The sequence below is a fragment of the Lissotriton helveticus genome, chromosome 11, assembly GCF_964261635.1.
Source record: "Lissotriton helveticus chromosome 11, aLisHel1.1, whole genome shotgun sequence".
NCBI lineage: Eukaryota > Metazoa > Chordata > Amphibia > Caudata > Salamandridae > Lissotriton > Lissotriton helveticus.
The window spans coordinates 269,778,081-269,804,991 of record NC_136072.1 but is presented as its reverse complement, the minus strand read 5'-3'; the positions used below and the strand labels follow the sequence as shown (position 1 = coordinate 269,804,991).

The 26,911-nt window shown below is 46.9% G+C and overlaps 1 protein-coding gene across 11 annotated transcripts in view; it reads left to right on the top strand.

Moving 5' to 3' along the window:
* TRIP12 (thyroid hormone receptor interactor 12) overlaps positions 1–26,911 on the top strand; it is a 1,008,257-nt gene that overhangs the window by 362,184 nt on the left and 619,162 nt on the right. For all 11 annotated transcript variants that reach the window (XM_078668151.1, XM_078668159.1, XM_078668158.1 and 8 more), the window contains one exon: positions 4,482–4,647. In XM_078668151.1, coding sequence (XP_078524277.1) covers positions 4,482–4,647 — 166 coding nt within the window. The remainder of the gene's footprint in view (positions 1–4,481; positions 4,648–26,911) is intronic.

The window sequence follows — 26,911 nt, the reverse complement described above, 5'->3', positions numbered from 1 at the left end:
CCTCCCTCAATTTGCATGCAACTCTATGAATTTCTGATTCTGTATTTGACTTGGCCTCTATCCTCAGATGGATCTGCTCAAAACTTGCCATACACACAAAGGACTAAACATGCAAAATGTTTGCCAAATTTCATGTAGGTTTGTCACGTGTCAGTTCTTCAAATGTACACTTTTTGACAACCTTTTTATCTGTGGCCTGCTTGACAAATTCAAACGTGCAAAAAAAAAAACAACAAAGTAAGCCAAACAGTGCTAAAGTTATAGGTTCATCAAAAATACCTTTCCAGCTGTAAAGGCACCTCTATTTATTGACTGTTTCAAGCACACAGAAAATGTTTCAAACTACAAAATACTTTGACACCAAACGGAGGAAATGCACTTCTTCAGCCAAGTTCTTCTTTCATGTTAGGTTTTCTGTAATTTCGTTCAGCCTTTTCTTCTGTATAGCAGAGCAAAAAATACTGTGTGAATTAAATTGTGAAAAGTCCCTTGTCTTTTTTTTGCCTCTGCCCACCTTTTCTAGGCTACCTCTCGACGTATCCGCTCCATTGTTGTCATGACAAACCTAATTCGGATGAACTATGTGGTTGGAAAGTTTTTCACAGATTTGTCGAATGCTCACCAAATTTATTTAGAAATCAAGAAGAGTCTTTTCAGGAGCCTCTTACCTAACATAACTACAAACTGGCTATCACAGTATTCTTCTGCATATATATTTTACAGGCAGATCAATACTGCAAGCAATCCCATTCTAAATGTACGGGATTTCCTTTGTTTTACTTTAATAATGCAACCTATTAAACACAAAATACTCTACAGCAAACATTGTAGCACTAAATGTAATCTTGCTTCGACTCTGTAAAGGAAATCTTGAAAAACAGTAAGAGCAGTTGAAGCCAGCTAAGCAGTGTGTGTAAGGGGCTTTTATTTGACACTGCTCCATTAAAGAGACCAGCAGCTTCCATATCCCATTATACCTTGTACTGGTTGTATTTTTTTTATCGATGCACCTAATTGTTTGTTGGCAAACAAAAAGTTGATTTCTGCGTATTCATAAAAGTATGAACTAAATAAACAGGTACTCAATTTAGTATAATACGAGTGTTTAAAAAAAAAAAAGTTGACTAACAATATTTAAAATTTACATCCTAACACATTTGCCTGCTATTTAGCAGTTCATCTTTATTCCCTCTCCTTTCCTTTAATTACTGTCTGTAGGAAATTGGGTTACTGGTTGAGGGAGTAACACCCTACTCAAACAGCAACAACAGTTCTTGACAGGGTGAAACACTAGCAGATCCCAAACTAACCTGTACTTGACCCCCCTGATAGCTTGACACAACAACAGTCAGGCTTAGCTCAGATGCAATGTGTAAAGCATTTCTCCAGCACTTCAAACAGTAAAGTGAAAACACATCACCAGAAAAGTCTTACACCAATTTTGAAAACAACTGTGAAATGTAATAAATTTGCATACATTCAATCCTTAGAACCGGATATATGTCATTTCAAAGATTTAGGTATACAGTGCTTAAAACCACAAAGTGCCACTCGCACCTATCTGCTCTTGCGAAACCAGGTGAAATTTCAAAGTTCAGGCCAACATTGATGGAGCGTGAGTGAGATACAGGGACCAGATTAGTCCTGCTGAAAGAGTCCCTTTCAAAGGTCCAGCACAAAGCGTTCTGTTTACGGTGGAGGGGCTGTGAGGAGCAGGGAGAACATTGCGGGTGGTTGTGGCTGTAGCTCGAAAAGCAGGATGGGTGGTGGTAGTCAATGCAGCGTGAACATAGTGTTGGGCGTCACAAACAGTTGTTGCTGGAGATTCACCTTGGAAGCATCGCACCCTGTCAATGCTGTAGTGCAAAGTGCAGATCTTGCATTACCGTGCATTACTAATGATCGCCGTGGCATGAAAGGGCTAGTGCACTTGGAGATTCGGGTTGGCAGGTGGCATGATTGACCAGATCTTGGCACAAACAGTCCCGTTCATGGTAGCGAATTGGCTAAAACGTTAAGATTTCTCCTTTTCTTTGAAGAGTTTACATGATGCCACACCAAGGATCCAGGACCTGAGAGGCACCTCTAGGGGGGGCCAGGCACTCATGCCAGCAGACACAAACCCGGTTTAGGCGGGTATACTTGCAGGTTCAGACAGTAGCTTAGGTGAGTGGATGCAGGGAGGTCTCTGGAGCTTTTTATGTCCCTGTAGCTCAGAACAGGAGGTCAGCCAGCTGACCCTTGAAGCCACTTTAGCCTTTAATGACGGATATTGGTCAAGTCTTCCGTTTCAGCAAGCAGGACCACAGAGTAACAGGGTATCCGTCCTTGTGGCTGCAAAACAGCACAACAGTCCTCCTGTTGTTTTCAAAGATCCACAAATGTACTGAAGCGTTGGGTCTGGGGGTCCAATATTGTGCTCAGGAAGGACCATTGTGATGTGCAAATGTGATAGGCCAACTTTATAAGAGTGGCATTTTTAGAATTGTGACTTAAAATCTGAAGTTACCATTAAAGAGGGTTTTACATTACATTTCTTTAAAAAACAAACTCATCATTCCTACCTGCTCCCAAATAAACATTACCATTACCATGTAATTAGGAAACCCAGTGTTATGCTATAGGAGAGGTATGCCTTGCAGTAGTGAAAAATGAAGTTGAGTTTTTGAACACAAGGACATATAAAATGAAAGTACATGTCCAACTTTGTAAATACACTAAAACCTGCCCCATGGGCTATTTACGGGCTACCCTACACGGTGGATGACTTGTACGTATTAACCCCTTCTCCGCAGCATGAATTCCGCCATGGTGCGGGGGGGGGGGCGGCGTTTGGCGTGGCGCCGCGGGACTCATGACTACTCTCGCCCGACATAAATCACGGAGGGCGTGTGCTCATGACAGCCGGGAGCCGTCAGAACTCCACCCACTGATTAATTCTCCCGCACAGGCGGGCAATTAACAGCGCATGGGCGGAGCAGCAACATTCTGACGGCTCTCAGCTGTCAGGAGCACACGCCTGCCGTGACTCATGACGGCCGGGAGCCGTCATGAGCACCGAAGGAATTAAAAGAAGTTTTAGGCCCGGTAAAAGTTTTTTTTTACCAGGTCGAAATGGCAGTTTAAAGTGGCGCACACAGGCTTCAATGACAGGCCTGAGACATGTTTAAAAGGCTACTTAAGTGGGTTGTGTAATTAATGCTGCAGGCCCACCAGCTTGCCCAAGAAAGGAGTCAGGCCCATTTGGACAGGACTTAGGTAGGGCCATAAACTAATATTTAAACAACAGATTCACCTAAAGTCCTATTCTTTTACTATTGAAAGTAATCACACTATATGCTTTTTGTGATTATGGATATTTATTTACCCACACGTTTTTATTCTTTTCATTAGAAAATTATAGTAGGAATAACCTCTTGTCTCAGAACAACACATCTGACGTTTGGACTTCCATTTAACAAATTCACAATAACAAACAATAACATTATCAACAATCACATAATGACCACATAAAAAATACGATATGTCAATACATAATTGCACATTTGCTACAACTTATGCACAATGTATCTCTATTCTCATATATGCCACCAACTATTTAGGCATATATTAGACAAACCAATTTGCCTGATTTTATACTTCACTTGTTATACATCAAACAATTGAAAATGCAGACGCCTTTCAAGCCTCGCTGTATTCTTTACGGGCTTTCATCAGGCCTTCTTAATTCACGAATTATGGGCATATCTTTCAATCTATGGGTTGAAGACCAATTCTCAATTGTCCACCAGTCCTACTCTAGACAGCAACATGTATCCTTGTCTCAATGGGAGTGGCCTTTCTAATTGTTTTCCTTTTTCCCTCGTTCTGTCGGTCTATTTTTTATTATTCTTGCGTATGGGGAAGTCGAATGTCTACCTTAGTCGGAACGTGGCTGGTGTGTTTCTTCAATCCAGTTCGTCTCTCACGGCGCTTCATGAATCCGAATCTGTGGAATCTATTTCAGGCCCACCAGCAGCATTTAGTTTAAATGACCTGGTACATGTAGTGCCTCTTTACTAGGGACTTGCAGGTAGATTAAATGTGGCAATTGGATGAAAGCCAAGTTTACTGTCTTTAAAGGAGAGAGCACAAGTTATTTAGCTCTGGTAGAATGCGCAGAGTCTTATAAGCCAACAAAAGCAGGTTCAGAAAACAGGAGGGTGAAGGGAAAAACTTTGATTGACCACACAGAAAGAGCCAAGTTCAACACTTTGTTGCTATGCATGTTTTTGTTTTATTAAATGTTAATGTGAACACTTAAAATTTATGTCTTTCTGTTTAGTTGATTACATCCTGCTCTAATTTATTTTATTGGAAATTGTTTATTCAATTGAAAACTGACGTATAGTTAAACCTCTAGTGCATGAACTGTGAACATTTTCAACTGAAAATAAGCTAATGTATACAAATGTCAGAGGTTTTCCTGTCTTTCTTTCTAGAATTTGCTACAGCAAGTTGCTTCTAAGGATTTGCTTACGAACATTCAGCAGCTCCTGGTAGTAACTCCGCCGATCCTGAGTTCTGGGATGTTTATTATGGTGGTGCGCATGTTCTCTTTGATGTGTTCCAATTGCCCTTCTCTAGCTGTACAACTCATGAAGCAAAGTAAGGGCATGTGTGTATATATATATATATATATATATATGTTTCCTCTAGTATAAATTTGTTCCATGTATTAAGTGGTGGTTTATTCAAAATAGATCTCTTCTGTAGAATAGAGCCTACATCTGTCCTTCATTCAAAATAAGCTTCTCACCCACCCAAGGTGGAGCAAAGTGCGTTAAAACTCAGAAATGTTTATTGACATAATGCAAAGCAAATTAAGTTACAGCGTCTGGAATTGAAGAATGGGTCATTAAAGCACTGAATATACGAGTCATTCTGGTTCTCAAGCATGGCTTTATCTGTGATGCTTATTAACAGTAGAATATGTGCAAGTGTGAGATCTTAGTAATATTTTTGAATGCTTTTTAAGTCTACAAAAATAAACCAAATATTAAACACTAATTTTTGTTTATCGGGAAATTGGACTAAAACCGCAACCTTTACATTTGTAACTTCAATAATGTGCCAAATGAAAGTTCACAATGCACACTTCTTCCTTTAAGTAGTACACAGATCATATCAGTGGCTTGCCCAGTCCATTACCTGTTATGTAGTTCCCTATGTCTTTCAAATGAGTCCAGAGATCCTAAATCCAAGATACTGACCTATTTCTCAAGACATCCTCGACACTCCTAGATCACTTTTTCGTGAACATGTGCTTACACTTTCTCCTACCTTTTCTCTGTTGTGGGTGTTTGAGTTCCTACATTCTGGTGGTTGTATCATGTCTTGTTATCGTTCCCAAAACTGTTAGTTTGTTTGGTTAGATCTTCATTGCCTAACACATGCAAATTGCTGGAGGGAAAAGTACCCTCTTTTTTTTCCCTACATCTGACATGTCTTTTCCCATGCCCGTAGCACACAGTGCGGTTAGAGTGTAGTACGTTTTGGTCCTTATTTTGGACCAAACAGGAAAAAGACTGCCTTTCCTGCCATCTTTCCTATGTCTTTATTTTTGTGGTCATACCAGCATAGAGTTTGTAATTTGTCTGCTGAGTGACCACAGCGAAAGTGCATGTTTCACATGTAAGGAAAATTAGTATTCGCACCCGTGAGATTGCAGGTATGCACACTTTTCCATGATTATAGGAAACTGGATTTTTGTTGCAGTAACCCCACTCTCCCCCTCTCCACACACACACAATTTTTGCCTGATATTTGATGCAACTTTGACTGAAGTGTACTGGGTTCCTGCTAAGGCCTCCAGTACCAGTGTTTCCCTAAAACTGTACAATTGCTTCCCCCAATTGGCAATACCTTTGTCACCTTCTGTAAGTCTCTAGTAAATGTTACCCCAGGTACCTAGGGCCTGAGGTACTAGAGAGGGTCCCTAAGGCCTACAGCACGAATTGTGCCACCCTAAGGGACACCTCACCAAACGCATGCAAGACTGCCATTGCAGGCTGCATGTTTTGCTGCAGGCAAAAGTGAACACACAACATGTCATATCCCTGTGTGCCATGTCCTCTACCAATGCATGTAATAACTGTAAGACACCCCTACGGCAGGCCTTTCAGCCCTAAGGCAACGTGTCTTATATTACATGTGAGATCACAACTACGTAAGCAGATGTTCCCCTTGGCTGGTCCTTTCCATTACTGTGAGTAAACAGGGAAGACCTGTTTAAACATGCTGGACACTGGTGAAAACTAGTTCCCCAGCTACATGATGGCTTCGCTGAAAGTAGGGATGCTTGGTATCAAATATCTTGTCTCAGTGAACCCACACTGATGCCCCTGTGGATTTAATAATACATGCACACCGAGGGCACCTCTAACGTCCCCCCTGTAAACCTACCAGCCCCTGGTGTGTTGCCTGACTGGTGTCTGCGAGCTTCCACCAGGGACGAGTGTCTGACCCCCAAGGGTGAGAGCCTTTATTCTTAGGACGTCAGAAACAAAGACTGCTTGGGTGATAACTCCCCCTCCCACAGGATAACATGCTGATTAACTTTCCAAGGCAGGGGAGTTTCAAAGAAGCTACTGCCTTTGAAATACAAGTCTGACTTCCCTCACAGGAAAGGAAGCTGCCCTCTTTTGTTCAGAGCCCTTTGGCTCGTGGACAGGCGGCAAAATTAACTAGTCAGGTAGGTGTGCCCACCCCCATGCTAGTACCACCCCTAAGGTGGCTCGACCTGATGTGGATACGACTTTTTTTTAGAAGTGCCCAAGTTTGTGTTTACACAATAAGGAACTCTTGAACATGGTTTATGCCCACTTTTCACAGGAAGTGGTCAAATAGGGGCCGTAGTGACCCCAAGGGCCAGTAGCCCATTGGCTACTACCCTACACTCCCTTAACACCCCTAAATTCAGTGTTTAGGAGAACCCCTGGCACCAGAAAATCAGATCCTGCTGACCTGATGGACGAAGGACGTGAAGAGTTGCATCCTGCAACAACTGAAGACCCAGCAACTGTCCTGGTGCCAACCCTGCCGGCTGACTTTAACAGTTGCATCAAAAGAAGACTTGGCCCATAGCTGCTATGTCCCCAAAGCCTGGGAGACCTGCCAGCACTTTCCCAGCAGTCGGGACCTCCCGAGAAGTAGCGGACCTGCTTCACTGCAACTTGCAAACATCCAAAGACTCCTGTGATGACCTTGTGACTGCAGAAACCAGATGCCTGAAGACGCCACTGCACCTGTCGCTCCAAGCCCAAGTGTAAGTGGGCCAACCGTGTCATTGTGGTCCTCCGTCCTCTAGAGACCAAGTCCACCATGGTTTTGCCCTCAGTTACTGTCCGTCACCTACCGCCACTGTACGCAGGCCCTTTCTAGCGCGAGTCCCTACGCCCCGAGCATCGTGAGGCCTGAGGCCCCCTGTTGGTTTAGCCCGACTGGCCTCCCAGTCCAATCCTGCAGCCTCTTTACACAAAGACTGATCGCCATTGAGTAACATTGGGCACCCGGCACGGTTTTGCACTCCTGACCTGGCCTCCCCAGTGCCGCTGGTGGTGTTCTGCTGGTCCTGCCTTGTACCTTTCCCACCACTCACCTTCTCACTCTCCTGGAGATTGGTCCCGTAAGTCACTGTATCTGAATGCTGCATTGACTTTTCCTCCCATAAGATAAATTTGCAGTTTCTAAAAATTGGACTGTCGACTTTTTGAACTGAAAGTATTTCGATTTAAAAATGTAGTTACTTGAACGAATTGCTTCTGGTGCCTAAACACATATAAAGATACATGTTATTTTTATAAATTGGTGTTGATCTCCTCATTGAGTGGTCTCATTTATTGACCAGTGTGTATTTTCAGATCTTTTATACTCCTCTAAGATGAGCCCAAGGTTGCTTGATCACACTACCACCTAGAAAAACACCGTGGGATTGCTAGAGCAAGCCTCTGTCTACTTTTAAGGAAACCCCGGACTATTTACACAATCTTATGTTGATCTATCATATAAAGAGCCAGCTTCGTAGAATGATGCAATACCTGGACTCTATGGAGTCACTGTCTGCTACGGTTGCTCAAGATGTTGAAGGAGTGAACTCTGATAACAAAAGAGGGGAGGCCCTCTGGTAATTTGTCCTATTCAAGTGTCCTTTTCGTTATTCAAAAGGGTCTCGCTTATCTTGAGAACAAAAGAGGATTACAGAGGAACACCTGTTCTGTTTTAGTAGGACCTGAAACTCCTATTCGTGGTAACAGGGCAAGCAAGTTAAGCTGCAGCCTTATTCACATTATCAGCAGCAGGGCGAGATGTGGATCTGATATTCTAAGTAGCAAATGTTCCCAAATCCTGCCCTTCAGAAGTTAATTTGCCTTTGCCATCTAAACCCGCTTGCTGCAAATAAGCTTTTTTGCACTGGATAAAGTAGAGGTAGACAAAATACCAGCCCCAAACCTTGATAGGAGGACTTCCAACCCTGTGTCTTTTTAGTCTCCTTGGTTGTTTGCATGTGCCCTGGACTGCAACCATGTATTTTAAAGATCTCTCAAAGGTTTTCACCTCTCATGGACCTAGTTTCTTTATTTTTCATTTCACATGTTCTGTGTATAGCCTGTTCTAATAAAGCTCTTCGAGACCCATCAGTACTTCAGTCACTATTTAACTCTTCTCTATGCAACATTAGCCTTGTACCTTTTGGCTCTCTCTTTGAAGCGCGGCACAGCAGTGCTTTCTAGTGCAGTTGCAGATAACACCTACAGTAAACTAGATTTTTTATGCACCTTCTTTGCTGACCTAGTGAGCAACCTAAGGATTGATTGTTTGATTCCAAAGAGAAGCCCTTCTTGGATCCTCTACCCCTTCAATAGGGTATGGAACACCCTAAGTTACTAGTGACCACAACTCTTGCATTTGGTATTACATCTGTTAGCACACCAAAAACGATCCGGCATTCTCAGACCATGATTCTTAAGAGGATCAGAAGTATCAAGGTAGGCTGCATTTTGTATCCCTCATAAGGGCAGTGGAGGTACTCTACCTGTATTTGTTCATACCAGGCTTAAATGTATGTGGTACTCCTATAGTGCAAACCTAGGCAAAGGGCAGCGGAGTGTTAGACGGGGTCAACACCAAACATACAGTGTTAAAAAGTGGCTCTATATATACTGGACCAAAGTAAGGTACAGTGTGTATAGAGTCCCCAATCCCCAGAGGTATAACAGAGGTTAAAGTCAGGTCTGACCTTACTCTCCAAAGTGGTAGCTTGCTTGAGCAGTAAGGCAGTACCAGAGGCCAGTGTAATGCATTTGTTGTACACACTCAGTCAGCAAAAGGTTTCAAACACTCAAGAACTGAACTCCAGGCCAATTGTTTTTATATCAAAATATATAGTTGTTTTATTTTTAGAACCAACAGGTATCAAAATATAGTTTTCTCATTATGAGTGATCTCCGGTAGTTATTTTGCAGAAAGGCAATAAACTTTGTAAGCACAATAGGTACAGTAGTTGCAATAGGCAACACAATTCTAAACAAATTTAACATTGAGCTCAATGGGCTTTTCTACATAAAGGCAGCTGATTACTTTATAGATTACTTTTGTAACTCCAGGACTGGATTCTAGATTCAGTCCTGGGGTCTAAGCTGAAAACAGTTTGGTAAAAACGTTTTGGTTATTGCTGTGATTTTTTTAAGAATATAAAGGTATTTCAAAAGTTGACACTTAGAAAATTTTCAGTGAAAAACTAGCAATGTTTTCCTACGGAAGGAAATTCAAGTCACAGGTAAAGTAGGTTCTCGTTACTTTTGTAATCCAGGACTGGACTCCTAGGTTCAGTACTGGGGTCTCTACCTAAGAAAGGTAAGTTATTACGTTTTAGTAGTTGGTATGATTTTTAAGGAATATTTGTAGTTTGCAAAAATACACAAAAGAAATTTTACAGAAAAGCAGTCAATTGTTTCCTATGGAAGACATTTAGGTTAATAGTAAAACACTGTTACGATTACTTTTGCAGTTCAGTACTGGGCTAAAAGTTACAGTACTGGCTTCTCTCCTGATCACAGGTGAGTACTTCGGAATTCGTTATTCGGCGGATTTTTGATGAATATTTTAAAGTTTCAAAACTTCACACTTTGAAGAAACTTCAAGTGAAACCAGTCAATGTTAGCCTATGGAAGAAAAGTGAGTCATCGGCTTTTAGGTAAGTTCTTGACTGGCAGAGATAAGGTTCTGGGCATAGACTCAGGGGTCCCCCAGGGTCAGGTAGGTACAGTTGGCACACCCTCAGCGGCACTGGGGCAGCCGGGTGCAGAGGTGGTTAGGCCCAATGTTACCAATGAGAGGCAGGGGACCTTCGATTGGTGGCTGCTGGCTAGCAGGCCACGCGACTGTGGGAGCTGGGCTCCTGGTCACTTGCTCAAGGCAAATGGGGAAGTAGAATAGGACAAAGGTTACACTGCCAGAGGCACTCTGGCAGCTGGGTGCAGGGTGCTTTTGAGCCGTCGGGCGCTCAATGTTATTCAATGGAGATCTTGGAAAGGGAACAAAGGCTGCAGGCGCAGGGACGGAGGATCTTCTGGAGCGACCAACACTTCGAGGGGTAAGTTGGGACCTTGGAGGATAGGTAGACACCCAGGAGTTGGGCACAGGAGGCTGTGGGGCGCCGGGTGCCGGGGTGTCTTTTGAGGTAGGGTTATCTTACCCCCTGCTGGTCGCGGTCCTTTGTCCTGAGGCTGCAGGCGTCGTCTGGGTCATCGAGGAGGGTCCTTGGGCACTGGATTCCAGGTCCGAATCGCTGGGGGGGGGACATCCTCCTGCTCTTCATTCAATCCAGCACAGGCGAGGCTTGGAGGGTGCAGAGTGTGCAGGGTTCACGGTTCCGGGCTGATGCCAGGGCTTTTTACTTGCTTTGAGCAGTACCACTGCTCGTGGGAGACCCAGGTAGTCCGTCACAAGGCAGTCAGGTCCTTCGGGGTTTTTGAGGTGACTGACCACTGGAGACGCTGGGTTTAGCAGGAGCAGGTTCGAGGGTCGACAGGCCGGTAGGGCTGGGGCCAAATCAGTTGGTGTCTTCCTCTTCTTAGCAGCTGCACGGCAGGTTTTCTTGTTCCTTGTTCTTCTTTCTTATTTCAGAATCCGGATCTAAGGAAGGAAGGAAGGTTCAGTGTGACTCTAAATACTAAATTTAGGGGCGTTACAGGTAGGGCAAGAGCAGGGACCAATGTGTTTCTGTCCTGGGGTGGGTACTCCCCCTAGCCTGCTCCTCTCGTGTGGGAGGGGGGCAGGAGCCTAGCTGTGATTGGCCATGGCTCCTCATCTTCAAGATGGCCAGAGCCCGGGGTCGTGGGTCACCTCGCCTCTCCCACCTGAGGGGTGGGGTTGGCACAGGCTGGCACACCCCCTTCCCTGATGTAGGGTTTCCCTCAAGAGTGGGGGTCAGAACTGGTGGGGGCCAGTTGCCGAGTACAGCAAGCGGTCTGGAGAAGCTCTCAGAGGCGGCATGCCTTTGAAGCTTCCCCCTGCCCATCCTGGGGGAGGAGGCTTGGCACCTCGTCCCAGGATGTGCATTGTTGCAGGCCCAGGAGAGCGGGGACTCTCCACCCAGGGGTCCAGCAATATGTCTGCTGTGTGGCAGCCTAGGCAGCCTCTCAGACTAGACGTGGATTTTAGGTTAGGTGGCAGGGGGCATCTCTAGGATGCCCTCTGTAGTGCTTTTTACATTAAATCCCACACTAGCATCGGTTTAATGCGCGCGAGAAGTTTGATCTCAAACTTGTCAGCCTTCAGTGTAGCCATTATGGTGCTGTGGAGTTCGTAATGACAACCTCCCAGCACCATATACTCTTAAATGGCAGCACTGCACTTTCAGTGCCCAGGAATGGCCCTGGGTATTGTAGGGGCACAGGGCTCATGCACCTGTGCCCACACCACTGGCGTAGGGCACCCAGCTAGAGGGGTGGCTGATGTATGCCAGGGCAGTAGGTTTGTGGGCATGGCGCACAGGGATGTGTGCCATGTCGACTCTTCGTTTAGTTCTGCACCAGGACACTCAGCCTGCAAAGGCTGTGTGTGTGTGTGTGTGTGTGTATGTGTGTGTGTGTGTGTATGTGTGTGTGTGTGTGTGTGTGTGTATGTGTGTGTGTGTGTGTGTGTGTGTGTGCCGGGGTACAGTGCTCCTAAGGGTGTCGCAATAAGTGCTGCAGCCCTTAAGGATCTTCTCTGGTCACAGTGCCCTGGGTACATAGGGTACCATTTACTAGGGGCTGACATGTGGCCAGAGATGCCAATTGGGTTTAGGCTTTAGTACAGTTTTTAGTGAAGGAAAACAGGCCCTGGGTACCTGATTGTCAGAGACCCAGGGCACACCAAGGAAAAGTGCACCAGGCAAAAAGTGGGGGGTACTGCAACAGAAACTCACTGTTCGAGGCATGTGGGCTGCTAAATTCATATCTTTTGCATAGATCGCCGCCTAGTGTTGGGTCCGGATGATCGCACATTGTTGTCCTGGAAGAGTCTTCGAAGTATCCTGAAGCTCCTCCCCTGGACTACAGTGCTCATGGGCATCGGCTCCATCCCCAGATTGTTTTTTTTCCGCCATTGGGTTCGGATGCGGTCTCGACGTCTGTCGGAACCGAGAAAACGTACTTCTTTCAGGCCAAAAGGCCTTCGTTACCTATGTCGGTATTGTTTGCATACGGTCTCGAGTTTCTCCCGTCTCTTCGAGTCGGAATCTGCGGAGTCGAGTTACTCTTCGGACATCGAGGCCTTCTCATCGCAGCAAGACCACGACTTTTTCAACATGGACCGGAGCCCGTTTAAATACTGCCCCGTCTGTGGGTCCAAATACCCACATATCGACGTGCACCCGGTCTGCAATAAATGCCTCTCGCCTGACCATAACGAGGAGAACTGCATGGCCTGCTCCAAGTTCAGGTCGAAGAAAACGCTCAAGCTTCGGCACGCGGTGCGCCTTGAGGCCCGGCGGGCGGCCCCGGCACCCGATAACATCTTCGACGACCCAGAAGAAGAGGGCCTGAGCCATCATCTTCAAATTTCACCACCGGCGGCGGAGGTCGAGGCCGATCCCGAAGAAGACGACGGGGACATAGGCCAAAACCTAGAATACGTCGACGAGGTAGGGGACGACGAAGAAGTTTATGGGGCCGCGGAAGATAGCTCAGGGTATGAGCTATGCCCCGACAGTTACACAGATCAGGCTCAGGTCACGGGATCGCCACTCGGCCTTACCCAAGACCCTGCACCGCAAGCCACGGCCCCGCCTTCAGGCCCGGCCACGGACATACCTGCGGGTGCTACGCAGCACGTATCGAAACCGAAACTGAAACCATCAGAATCGACTGCGCCTAAAATGGCCGATGCCAAACCGAAACTAACGGATTCGAGCGCAACTAAGATGGCGGACGTTCCATCTAAACCATCAAAGCCTGCTACCTCATCGGCTCCGTCGACCTCCGGGCCACCGAAGTCGAAGAAGACTGTCGACTCGACAGTGCCGAAGTCATCGGCGGGGGATGCGTCCTCAAAGAAGGTCGTCCGTCAAGGGTCGACCGGGGCGGCGCAGGCGAAGTCCACAAAAGTCGTCGACAAACATTCGGTGCCGACAGGGGCACCGTTTGACGGACGCATGGTCGAGGCGGAGTCTACAAAATCCCTCGGATCCAAGAGCGGAGGCTCGACTCATAGGTCCAAGGACTCCGTGTCTAAAGCTGCGGCATCGACGTCTAAGCCTCCAACAGAGCCACAGAACGTCGGGGGCGACGGCCCGTTGGCGGCCTCCTTGTCGGCGCCAGGTGCCTCGGCGAGTGGCGCATCACAAATCGCTAGTTCACTGCAAAGGATTCGTGAGAAGGCTACTGCGACGTCGGCTTCCGCGCCGTCGCATCAGAAGTCGCTAGACATGCCTGCAAAGCCTGCTGCCAAGCTTCTATACATTCTGCCACCAAAAGAGGCACCAAAAGCCTTTGCACCAAGGTCGGCGCCAAAGACATCGGAATCTTCAACGTCTGGTGGAAAATTGGCTCAGCAACACGACTCAGAAGGAGAATCTGAGCGTTCTATTGACGCGGACACAGGCAAATTGACCCTTTATAAGAGGAAAATTACTTCCCAGCCAGTGGACTCCTATGTTATTCCACTGAAGAAGAAAAGGCCTGCACAGGACATTCCTGCCCTGGTTGAACCTATCCAGCCTCCGCCTAGGAGGAGTCCAACACCTTCCCCCGACCAATCAGGGGGAGAGGAGGGGGGACAAGATGACCAGTACAATTTCCCCATCAATGACCCTGATGCACAACAGGATTCCTATGATGACACTGGTGACCAGGGAAGCCAACAAGTGGGGCAGGACCCACAGCTTTTCAGTGCACATGCATCCCCAACAGAGGATTCTGCAGGTTTTCATGCACTAATTGAGCGGGCAGCTGCTAATCATGACGTGGACATGCATGCTGACCCAGTGGAGGAAGATTTTCTGTTTGACACTTTTTCTGTCTCTTAAAAGACAGTTAAGACACTTCCTATGCTCAAAGGTGTCCTTAAACATGCTGCGGAGATCTTTAAGGAGCCTACCAGGGCGAGAGTGGTCAACCCACGCATCGAGAAGAAATACAGGCCGGCACCTGCAGACCCAGCATATATTCGGGGACAGTTGCCTCTTGACTCTCTTGTGGTCGCAAATGCCCGCAAACGGGCGAACTCCCAGACGACGGGTGAAGCTCCTCCCCCGGACACGGAGTCAAAAGTGCTTGAGGCAGGGGGCAAGAGTGGCTGCGCAGGCTGCCAATTTCTGGCGTATAGCAAACACACAGGCGCTATTGGCACGTTATGATAGGGCGCATTACGACACCCTAGAGCAACTTTTTCAACACCTACCTACGCAGTTTCAGGAGGGTACCAAACTGCTCATAGAAGAGGGAAAACTCATCTCAAACGCAGCAATAAAGTGTGCACTTGATGCCGCAGACACAGCAGCTAGAGCTATTAACACTAGCGTCATGCTTAGACGACAAGCGTGGCTACGCATATCAGGGTTTAAACCAGATATTCAAACGACCATACTCAACCAGCCCGTCAATCCTGATAGACTGTTTGGTCCTGATGTTGACACCACCCTCAAAGATTAAGAAGGACAACGAAACTGCTAAGTCTATGGGGGCCCTTCAGTCACAACAGTTCAGGGGGAACACTTTTCGTCGCTCAGGTGCACGCGGTGTTACCCGGGGACAGATGGATCAACAGTCACAATTCACTAAGGGCGGCGCACAGTCCTCGTACCCCAAGCAAAATAGAGGGTTATCGAGGAAACAGCACCAGGGGACGAGGCAAAGGAAACAACAACTCCCGTTCCTCTGCCGCAAACAAACAGTGACTCCCTGTCACTGCCCCCCGATCATTCAACACCTGTCGGGGAGAGACTCCAGCAGTTCCTGCCAGTCTGGACAAACATCACCACAGACAGGTGGGTAAGACAACTTATCCAGTACGGTTATTGTCTAGAGTTGACATCCACTCCACCCAACATTCCACCAAGGCAACGTCCTATGTCCGCAGAGCACTTGCACTTATTGCAGCAGGAAGTGGTGGTGATGCTGCAAAAAGGCGCAATAGAGCTCGTGCCAGTGGGAGAGGAAGGCACGGGGGTATATTCCCTGTACTTCCTTATTCCAAAGAAGGACGGATCTCTCAGACCCATTCTGGATCTGCGTCCCCTCAACCTGTATATACTGTCAGAACATTTCCATATGCTTACACTGCAGCAGATTCTTCCCTTGTTAAACCAAGGGGACTTCTTAGCAACCTTAGACCTCAAGGATGCTTATTTCCACATTCCACTGCACCCGTCCCACAGGAAATACCTCAGGTTCACTATCCAAGGCAGGCATTATCAGTTCAAGGTCCTACCCTTCGGAGTCACCACAGCCCCAAGAGTGTTTACCAAGTGTCTGGCGACAGTTGCAGCGCACCTCAGGAGGCAGAACATACATGTCTACCCCTACCTGGACGACTGGCTCGTTCAAGCCAAGTCGGAACAACAGTGCGCCGCGGACATGTCGACTACCATTCACCTCCTTCACGATCTAGGTTTCTCGTTGAACTACCCAAAGTCGCATCTTCAGCCGGCACGTGTCCGGCAGTTTCTAGGTGCGACGATCAATACCCTGACGGCCATGGCTCAACCAAACCAAGTCAGGATAGACAGCATGCAGTCTCTAATCCAGAAGTTCAGACCACAACACTCACTTCCAGCGAGAGTGTTCATGCAGTTGATAGGCATGATGGCCTCCTGCATCTTCATAGTCCCTCACGCACGGTTACATATGCGCCCGCTCCAGGAGTGCTTAGCAAATCAGTGGACACAGGCTCAGGGACAATTAACAGACCTAGTGTTGGTTACCAGTCGGGCATACGACTCTCTGCATTGGTGGAATCCACACAACCTTTGCAAGGGCCGACTGTTCCGGGACCCAGTGCCACAGATTATCCTGACAACGGACGCATCTCTCCAGGGATGGGGAGCTCATCTGCTCACTTACACAGTGCAGGGACTATGGACGACGCAGCAACAGAAGATGCACATCAACTATCTGGAACTGATGGCAATCTTCATGGCGCTCAAGTCCTTCATTGTACATCTGTGCAACAAGGTAGTGTTAGTCCGGACGGACAACATGACCGCGATGTACTACATTCAAAAGCAGGGGGGCACCCACTCGCCACAGCTGTCTCATCTGGCTCAGGGCATGTGGCGGTGGGCCATTCAGAGGAACATCTTCCTCATGGCAGAACACCTCCCGGGCAAGGACAATCAGATGGCGGATCTGCTCAGCAGATACAGCCATCAAATGCACGAGTGGGAGTTACACCCATCTGTACTCCACCCGTACTTCCAGCAGTGGGGTCATCCGGAGATAGACCTGTTTGCAACAAAAGAAAACGCAAAATGCCAACACTTTGCCGCCAGGTTCCATCACCCACAGTCGCAGGAGAATGCGATATGGATGAACTGGTCAGGCAAATTTGCGTACGCTTTTCCGCCAGCCCCTCTGATACCGCTGGTGGCAAGAAAGCTAAGGCAGCACGCGATGACTCTCATCCTGGTTGCTCCAACGTGGGCTCGCCAAGCATGGTACACCACATTCCTCGAACTCTCAGTGGTGCCGCATCAAAGACTGCGCCTCACGCCCAGACTTTTGACGCAGAACCATGGAGAAATTCAGCATCCAGATCCGCAACAGCTCAACCTGGCGATCTGGCTCCTGAAGTCCTAGAGTTTGGATACCTTAACCTACCTCCAGAATGCATGAACATCATCAAAGAGGCAAGGAAGCCAACTACCAGAGCATGCTATGCTGCAAAATGGAAGCGTTTTGTCATTTACTGTACAGCCAATTACATCAACCCGCTAGATGCATCTATCCCTAACATCATTTGCTATCTGCTGCATCTTTACAAGTGCAATCTAGCGTTCACTTCTATTCGGATACGACACCCTAGAGCAACTTTTTCAACACCTACCTACGCAGTTTCAGGAGGGTACCAAACTGCTCATAGAAGAGGGAAAACTCATCTCAAACGCAGCAATAAAGTGTGCACTTGATGCCGCAGACACAGCAGCTAGAGCTATTAACACTAGCGTCATGCTTAGACGACAAGCGTGGCTACGCATATCAGGGTTTAAACCAGATATTCAAACGACCATACTCAACCAGCCCGTCAATCCTGATAGACTGTTTGGTCCTGATGTTGACACCACCCTCAAAGATTAAGAAGGACAACGAAACTGCTAAGTCTATGGGGGCCCTTCAGTCACAACAGTTCAGGGGGAACACTTTTCGTCGCTCAGGTGCACGCGGTGTTACCCGGGGACAGATGGATCAACAGTCACAATTCACTAAGGGCGGCGCACAGTCCTCGTACCCCAAGCAAAATAGAGGGTTATCGAGGAAACAGCACCAGGGGACGAGGCAAAGGAAACAACAACTCCCGTTCCTCTGCCGCAAACAAACAGTGACTCCCTGTCACTGCCCCCCGATCATTCAACACCTGTCGGGGAGAGACTCCAGCAGTTCCTGCCAGTCTGGACAAACATCACCACAGACAGGTGGGTAAGACAACTTATCCAGTACGGTTATTGTCTAGAGTTGACATCCACTCCACCCAACATTCCACCAAGGCAACGTCCTATGTCCGCAGAGCACTTGCACTTATTGCAGCAGGAAGTAGTGGTGATGCTGCAAAAAGGCGCAATCGAGCTCGTGCCAGTGGAGGAGGAAGGCACAGGAGTCTATTCGCTGTACTTCCTTATTCCAAAGAAAGACGGCTCCCTAAGGCCATTCTGGACCTGCGCCCCCTCAACCTGTATATTCTGTCAGAGCATTTCCATATGCTTACACTCCAACAGATTCTTCCCTTGCTGAACCAAGGGGACTTTCTCGCAACCTTAGACCTCAAGGATGCCTATTTCCACATACCACTACACCCGTCCCACAAAAAATATCTCAGGTTCACCATCCACGGCAGGCATTATCAGTTCAAAGTCCTACCCTTCGGGGTGACCACCGCCCCCAGAGTGTTTACCAAGTGTCTGGCGACTGTGGCGGCGCACCTCAGGAGGCAGAACATACATGTCTACCCCTACCTGGACGACTGGCTCGTTCAAGCGAAGTCGGAACAACAGTGCGCCGCGGACATGTCCGCAACCATTCACCTCCTTCACAGTCTGGGCTTCTCGTTGAACTACCCAAAGTCGCACCTTCAACCAGCACATGTGCGGCAGTTTCTGGGTGCAACAATAAATACCCTGACTGCTATGGCTCAGCCAAACAAGGTCAGGATAGACAGCATCCAGTCTCTGATCCAAAAGTTCAGACCGCAACACTCCCTTCCAGCGAGAGTGTTCATGCAGTTGATAGGCATGATGGCCTCCTGCATCTTCATAGTCCCTCACGCAAGGTTGCATATGCGCCCGCTCCAGGAGTGCTTAGCAAATCAGTGGACACAGGCTCAGGGACAATTAACAGACCTAGTGTTGGTTACCGGTCGGGCATACAACTCTCTGCATTGGTGGAATCCACACAACCTTTGCAAGGGAGAAGTGTGGCTCACTGGTTAGAGGCGGCAGACCCGTAAGCAGAGAACGGCCCGGGACCAGGGTTCGATTCCCGACGCGGCAGGGTCGTGGACCAGCGTCAGCGGACTCGATAATTCTCGCCTCAGTGCCTACTCTAGTCAGAAACCACACTCGGCAACTCTGGGCATCAGCTTGCCTCATCTTCACAACGGCCCCCCCAGACCGCCGGGGATGCTTGGTCGCACCTTAGAGATACCCATCAGGGACCATCTCTCAGGGTGAGCCAGGACGGGTTCCCCAGCGGTCGAAGCGTGGAGATACTCCTCCGGGAGTCGATTCCTAGCGCTATATAAACCCACAATTAAATTAAATTAATTAAATTAAATTAAGGGCCAACCGTTCCAGGAGCCGGTGCCACAGATTATCCTAACAACGGACGCATCTCTCCAGGGATGGGGAGCTCATGTGCTCAATTACACAGTGCAGGGACTATGGACGACGCAGCAACAGAAGATGCACATCAACTATCTAGAACTGATGGCAATCTTCATGGAGCTCAAGTCCTTCAAGGTACATCTGTGCAACAGAGTCGTGTTAGTCCGGACAGACAACATGACAGCGATGTACTACATTCAGAAACAGGGAGGCACCCACTCGCCACAGCTGTCTCATCTGGCTCAGAGCATGTGGAAGTGGGCCATTCAAAGGAACATTTTGCTCATGGCAGAGCACCTCCCGGCAAGGACAATCAGATGGCAGATCTGCTCAGCAGATACAGCCACCAGATGCACGAGTGGGAGTTACATCCATCAGTACTCCGCCCGTACTTCCAGCAGTGGGGTCTTCCAGAGATAGACCTGTTTGCCACAAGGGAAAACGCAAAATGCCAACACTTTGCCGCCAGGTTCCCTCACCCACAGTCGCAGGGGAATGCGATATGGATGAACTGGTCAGGCAGATTTGCGTACGCTTTTCCCCCAGCACCTCTCATACCGCTGGTGGCAAGAAAGCTAAGGCAACACTCGATGATACTCATCCTAGTTGCTCCAACGTGGGCACGCCAACCATGGTACACCACGTTTCTGGAACTCTCAGTGGTGCCGCATCAAAGGCTGCGCCTTACACCCAGGCTCTTGACGCAGAACCATGGCGACATTCAGCATCCAGATCCGCAACAGCTCAACCTGGTGATCTGGCTCCTGAAGTCCTAGAGTTTGGCTACCTTCATTTGCCTCCAGAATGCATGGACATCATCAAAGAGGCAAGGAAGCCCACTACCAGAGCATGCTATGCTGCAAAATGGAAGCGTTTTGTCATTTACTGTACGGCCAATAACATCAACCCGCTAGATGCATCTATTCCTAACATCATTTGCTATCTGTTACATCTTTACAAGTGCAATCTAGCGTACGCTTCCATTCGGATACATCTATCCGCCATAGCGGCTTATCTTCAGAACAGGCAGCATCTCTCTGTTTTCAGGGTGCCTGCCATTAAAGCCTTCCTAGAGGGTCTGAAACGAGTCATTCCCCCAAGAACACCACCAGCTCCGGTGTGGAACCTCAACGTGGTCCTCACCAGGCTGATGGGCCCACCTTTTGAGCCACTGCACTCATGTGAGCTCCAGTTCCTAACATGGAAAGTGGCTTTTCTCATTGCTATTACGTCACTAAGGCGTGTCAGTGAGCTGCAAGCGCTCACAGTCCAGGAGCCATTCATACAAATTCATCCAAACAGGGTGGTACTACGCACTAACCCCAAATTCCTTCCGAAGGTGGTGTCACAGTTTCATCTCAACCAAACTATTGACCTGCCCGCATTCTTTCAAAATCCACAATCAGTAGCGGAAAGAATGCTCCATACCTTGGACGTTAGGAGGGCGTTGATGTACTATATTGACAGGACACAACACTTTAGAAAAACAAAACAACTTTTTGTTGCCTTCTCACCACAGCACAAAGGCAACCCTATTTCCAAAGCGGGAATAGCCAGGTGGATTGTTAAGTGCATTCAAATCTGTTATCAAAAGGCAAAACACACTTTAACAATACCCCCCAGAGCGCACTCCACACGCAAAATGGGGGCCTCCATGGCTTTCCTGGGAAACATTCCTTTGGAAGACATTTGCAGAGCAGCCACATGGGTTACACCGCACACGTTTACCAAACACTACTGTGTCGATGTGCATTCCAAGCAGCAAGCAGCTGTAGGACAGGCTGTTCTCAAGACACTTTTTCAGGTTTCTGCAGCTGGCACGGGCAACCCCCGTTAATGGAGGGACTGCTATGTATTCTATGCAAAAGATATGAATTTAGCAGCCCACACGCCTCGAACTGAATATGCTACTTACCAGTATGCATCTGTTCTTGGCATGTAGGGCTGCTAACATTCATATCGCCCACCCTCCTCCCCGGTGCCTGTCGCAGCTGCAGATACACTCTTGCATTCAATCATTAGCATGGACATCCTTTACACTTTTCACTCCATCTCTGCCACAATGGCTAAAAACAATCTGGGGATGGAGCCGATGCCCATGCGCACTGTAGTCCAGGGGTGGAGCCACCTATCTCAGGATACTTCGAAGACTCTTCCAGGACAACAATGTGCGATCATCCGGACTCAACACTAGGCGGCGATCTATGCAAAAGATATGAATGTTAGCAGCCCTACATGCCAAGAACAGATGCATACTGGTAAGTAGCATATTCATTCTCACATACAGTCAACAAGTGATGGAGAGATAGATGCTTTGTGGACTGCGATTGCTTTATGATGTTGTGTTCTTTTAAGAGGTATAAGTCTTTTTCTGAATTATAGTAACTTAGTGGCAGTCAAGATGGATACAGGGATGTTGTTCAAATCCCTGTCTGCATAGACTGAAAAGGCTTGCTGCTTTATTGTTTGCTTCTTTATACCTCTATGTTTGCAGTCTGGTTGTGTCTTGGTTGTGGGTGTGCCAAGAGCTACCAGCGATGTGAGTTTATCTGCAGAATAAGCGGAAGTGCTGGTCATTATGGGTTTGTACATGATGCCTCTGGTTTTGAAGATGGTTCAGGCCGGCAAGTGGAGCCAGTAGAGTTCAGTCAGGATGAGGTGGTGTGATCGTATTTCTTCAGGCCTTGGAGAAGATGCGCTGAGGTGTGTAGGATGCCCTTTAGGGAAGCTATTATGCAGTCTGAGGCTTCAGCATTGCATGCAAGGGTGCCCTGTGAGCAGCTGCTCAGATCTTGTTCAGAATAGTAGATACCTAAAACAAATGTTAGAAGAAAAGGTTATGTAGCAGTATGTGTACACCTTTCAAAATGCTCTACAAAGTCTGTTTTCCAAGATCCTTATTCCACTTGCGACTTATTTTTCTTTGGTGGTGCACGTTTCTGCATAACTGGGCCATTGGCTACTTATGAGACATTGCGATCCCCAAGAAATGATCCAGTCTAGGTCTAAATATTGTCCCTATTAAACTATAAAGCAAACTGGCCAATGTGTTCTGTATGTATACGATTTTACAATCTTACTTAATTCAGCTATGTACTTATACAACCAATGCAGTTATAAACTTGCAGGTTGTCTTACCAAAATCTTTGAGTTAAAAAGTGCAGTCTTTAAACATTGTCACTGGAGAAATTCGTATGTACAAAGCATGTTAACTCCGCCAAGAAAATGAAGGGCCCAATTATGATGTCTCACAGACCACCACCGACCGGCTGTCTGTGGTGGTCTGCCCGACAGACAGGCCATCGGTCCGACCTCTGCATTACAATGCAGGCTGTTGAACTACAGACGTCGGGGGAAGACCGCCCTCTCCTACAGTATCTAAGATGGCACACAGTGCATGGATGTGCGCAAAGTGCTCTTTTACACGGCAACTTGTGCTGCAGCCCTTTTCCTTTGCCGCAGCACAAGTCACAATGTAAAAGATCACTCTACCGTCCGCCAGCACGACGTTCTCATCCTAATTCAGCCGGTGTACCGCAGACTGCTTGTCGCGCAGTCTCCTGACTGCCGTGATATGTCGGAGATTCTACTGCATGGCATCATAATGATGCACTACATTTTTAATGTACACACACATAATTTAATGACTCTTGGGATTCCGTTACAAGCCATTTGAACATAAATTGCAGTTCTGTCATTCATCAAATCTGTGTGTACATTGTGCAACAGTAATCTTTTCCCTACGGGCCGAAGCAGCGTTTTGATCGTCCCAGTTTTTCTCTCCACCTTCCAAAGAACCGAGTGATTGCAGATAATAGAAACAAAACGACATACTTTAATATGCACGCCTCAAAGGAGTCTGTTCTACCAAACTTTCCACAGTTCATACAGTCTATTCCTCCTTATTAGTCACAAATTTATTTTCCCACATCAGCCAACTTTGCGTCTGTTCCCTTTGGTTCAGTCTTTATTAGTTCTGACAATGAAGCCTTTATCTATGCATCCTCTTCATTTCCATCTAGCCAAACGAACAAGTCATGCATGCCTCTTTTGTTTTATTTACATTTTTGATCCAACTTTTCCGTGCCTTCAAGATTCTTCTTAGCAAAAAAAACATTTTATGTGTTTCTGTGGCAAATTCACTAACCTTAATGTGTCTGACACCACTGGCAAAATGCAATTTTTGTGTTTCTTGGAAAGCTACATATGCATAAGGACCTAACTCCTGTTCTGAATGAAGATGGAAAATTCACCACACAATGCTCAAAAGACTCATTTTGATCTTCAACAGTATTTACATTAAGGTTGTCTGCGAACTTCACATTGACCTCATTACTGCCATCTCATATTAAGCTGTACATTAGGCAGTTTTGCAACTCTGTTGACAATATAATCTACCTTTGGGAAGGTTTAACTCTTATTGGGGTATAACGTCCCTCTTCTTCTCTTGTTGTCCGACTGCTGCATGATCGCTGAAGAAGACTTATAGTCTTAAGTTGCTGGTAAATGAAGTATCACTCAGACAAGTTTTTTTCAGCACCTCCTTAATAACTGTCCACCAATCTCCTGGAAAACAGTATATGTCCAAAATGCTGCTGTGGGGAGCTGAAGCCACCTTATTTTCTCTGGGAGACTGTTAGTCTTCTCGCCGATAGATGTGGATGAGCATTTACCTACTCTGTGGAGGTCCTGTTGAAAGCACATTGCAGTTTGTATATCAGAATCTAAAGGTCACCGGTAATCCGCCATACATCGGGATAATCATCTGGAGAAACCAGTCAGTCTTGCATTTGCAACATTTTTCCAGTTCTCCAGTAAAAAGTTACCTTCATTTTATCTAATATGACAGCCGCACATTATGTTTGGATTCAATCCAGAATCAAAAATTACTCCATTTGCAGACTTTGTGACGTGGAACTTGGGCGATTCTTCACAAGATGTTGTTGCAGTTTGTTACTTTGCATCAACTGTTTATGCAGATAGTTCAACTAGTGATTGGCCATTAAGAGTTTTGAATCTAGACCTTGCCCATACAGTGGTTTATTTGGTACCAGTTTCAACTCTAAGGGACTACCATTAGTCATCCATGGCAAGGCCTCACGATCCTTTGGTGCTTTCACAAGCTGTCATTTAGGTAACTTCACCTTTACATCCTGATCATTATCTGCTGATCTTGAGACATCAAACTGCAGAAAACAGAGTACCACCTGTGTGGTTTTCTCAGTGTGGTTGAATTGCTTAATTACTTTATCAACATTTGCAATATATATATACATACTATGTAGGATATAAACTGTACTGTTGGAAAGGGCAAGCCCCCTACATCATCATCATGAGGATATAGATTTGTAGGGCATAATGTTATTGCATAGGGTCCTGACATGGTGAACTGCTGAGATCAGAACGCTAAGTTGTAAGTAACTGGTAAATTGGAATGCCTTGAAAGATTTGTGATTTCCAATAAAGATGTACAGTGCCCATAGAGAGTAAGGATGCCAGTCAAGAATTTTGTGCCAACATTATGTAATCCTGGATCTGCTGAAGAAAAAATCTGAAAAAGTTATGAATTTTTTCCCTTCAAATTACCCCCATGTCAGACTGGATCTGGAGAATTTTTTCTTAGCAGTACCCCCACCGCGTCGGTGGGTGAAGTTTGTCGACTCTGCGTCGTGGTTGCCAAGTTGACGTTGCGGTGCCTACTTAGATGCCGCTCCTGCATGCTGTCGTCTGTTCCTTCTTTTTCTGCATCGGCCTAGGGCAGATCAGGAGAGAGCTACCCCTTTAGTCACTTTTTGACTAAACTTTTTTGACGTTTTGTCAACTTATTTTTCGAATCTTCGACTACTGTGTGCGTGGGATGCTCCATCGTCGGACCGGCCTAAAGTGACGGACCTACGCCTCATGTGCCTTTGGTGTCTGGAGCACGGCCACGACCCAAAGTCGTGCTGCGACTGCCGGGCCATGAATCCAAAGTCTTTGCGGGAGTGTTACCGAAAGCTCTTGCTGGCCTGGCGGTCGGCTGCACGGCACTCCCGTTATCATGCGAGAGGAAGGTACTGTGGTATATAAATAAATAATACCGGATCTATTTTTGAATGAATGAAATGAATAACAGATAGCTCAATAAAATAAGAGTCAAGATTCGAGGTAGTAGGAGTTTCTGCAGGTTTATTACAGCATAAGGACAGGATCAGGACAACCTGCATAGAACGGGGGTAACAGGGCCCGGCAGGACAACCGGGGCCCAGCAGCTGCCGGGGCTTGATCTGGAATGAGCGCGCTAACTTTTAATAACAATACATCAACTTATATACATAGCGCAAACACATAGCATTACATTGCAGTAGGCGTAGCAGTGGGTGGAGCAGAAGGCGTGACGCGTAGCAGTCGCGAGTGATAACAGTAAAAAGAGGTGTAACTGGGAGTATACATAGACATGTGATGCAAACGTAACAGAATATGTCATGAATGGGCGGAATCATTGGAGGGGGCTACCTAAGGAGCCGGGACCTCTAACCTAATGGTGCGCGAAAACTGGCAATGACGTGTTACTAGGAGAAGCTGGGGGCTACGAACTCTGTGCTAGGAGCAGAGACTAGAGTCTGGAGGGTCGGAGCGACATGTACCTAAACCCTATCTAGTATCTGATGTTTAGGGAACATGTTGATATAAACTAGAAGTCATGAGGGGAAAAGCTAACTTGACTCTAAGACTGGACCATGCATTATTCTACATGTAGTGCGTGATGAAGAATACTAAATGACCATTAAATACAGTATTTCTCTAACATGGAGACGAGAAGGCTAGACAATGACGGAAACTATTGATGCAGTTCAGTAGCTTAGGAATGCAGGGAAGGAGGACTGAACTGATAGCTGGAACTATAACATACTTTTGGCAGACTCAGAGGCAGAGCCAAGCTGCACCGGGCACTGCGAGGCAGGAAGTAAGTGAAGGGTCGAGGATACAGGTGGGGGCTGTATCGCTCCTCAGCGAGGCTTTCAGGAGACAGGAGCTGAATCTGATGTCCGGGCCCTTTTGAGGCCTGGAAACGGGGACTTTATAATGAAATAACGTGCACACTGGGAAACGTGGCAACGTAGCTTTACATAGGCCTGATATTCGTATTATTCACGAGGACTGGAAACTAGCATACTAGAGGTGGACACAACTGGAATTGCGTCATTGATCAGACATGGGGAATAACAGATGCATATCGTTCATGCACACATAACATATGATGGATGAGGCGTAGGGACACAGAACATGGCAAAATTTACTTTTCCACATTCCCTCCTTGTCACTACGTTTCCATCAGGAAACATCAATTTTCATGATACCATCTATCATTTC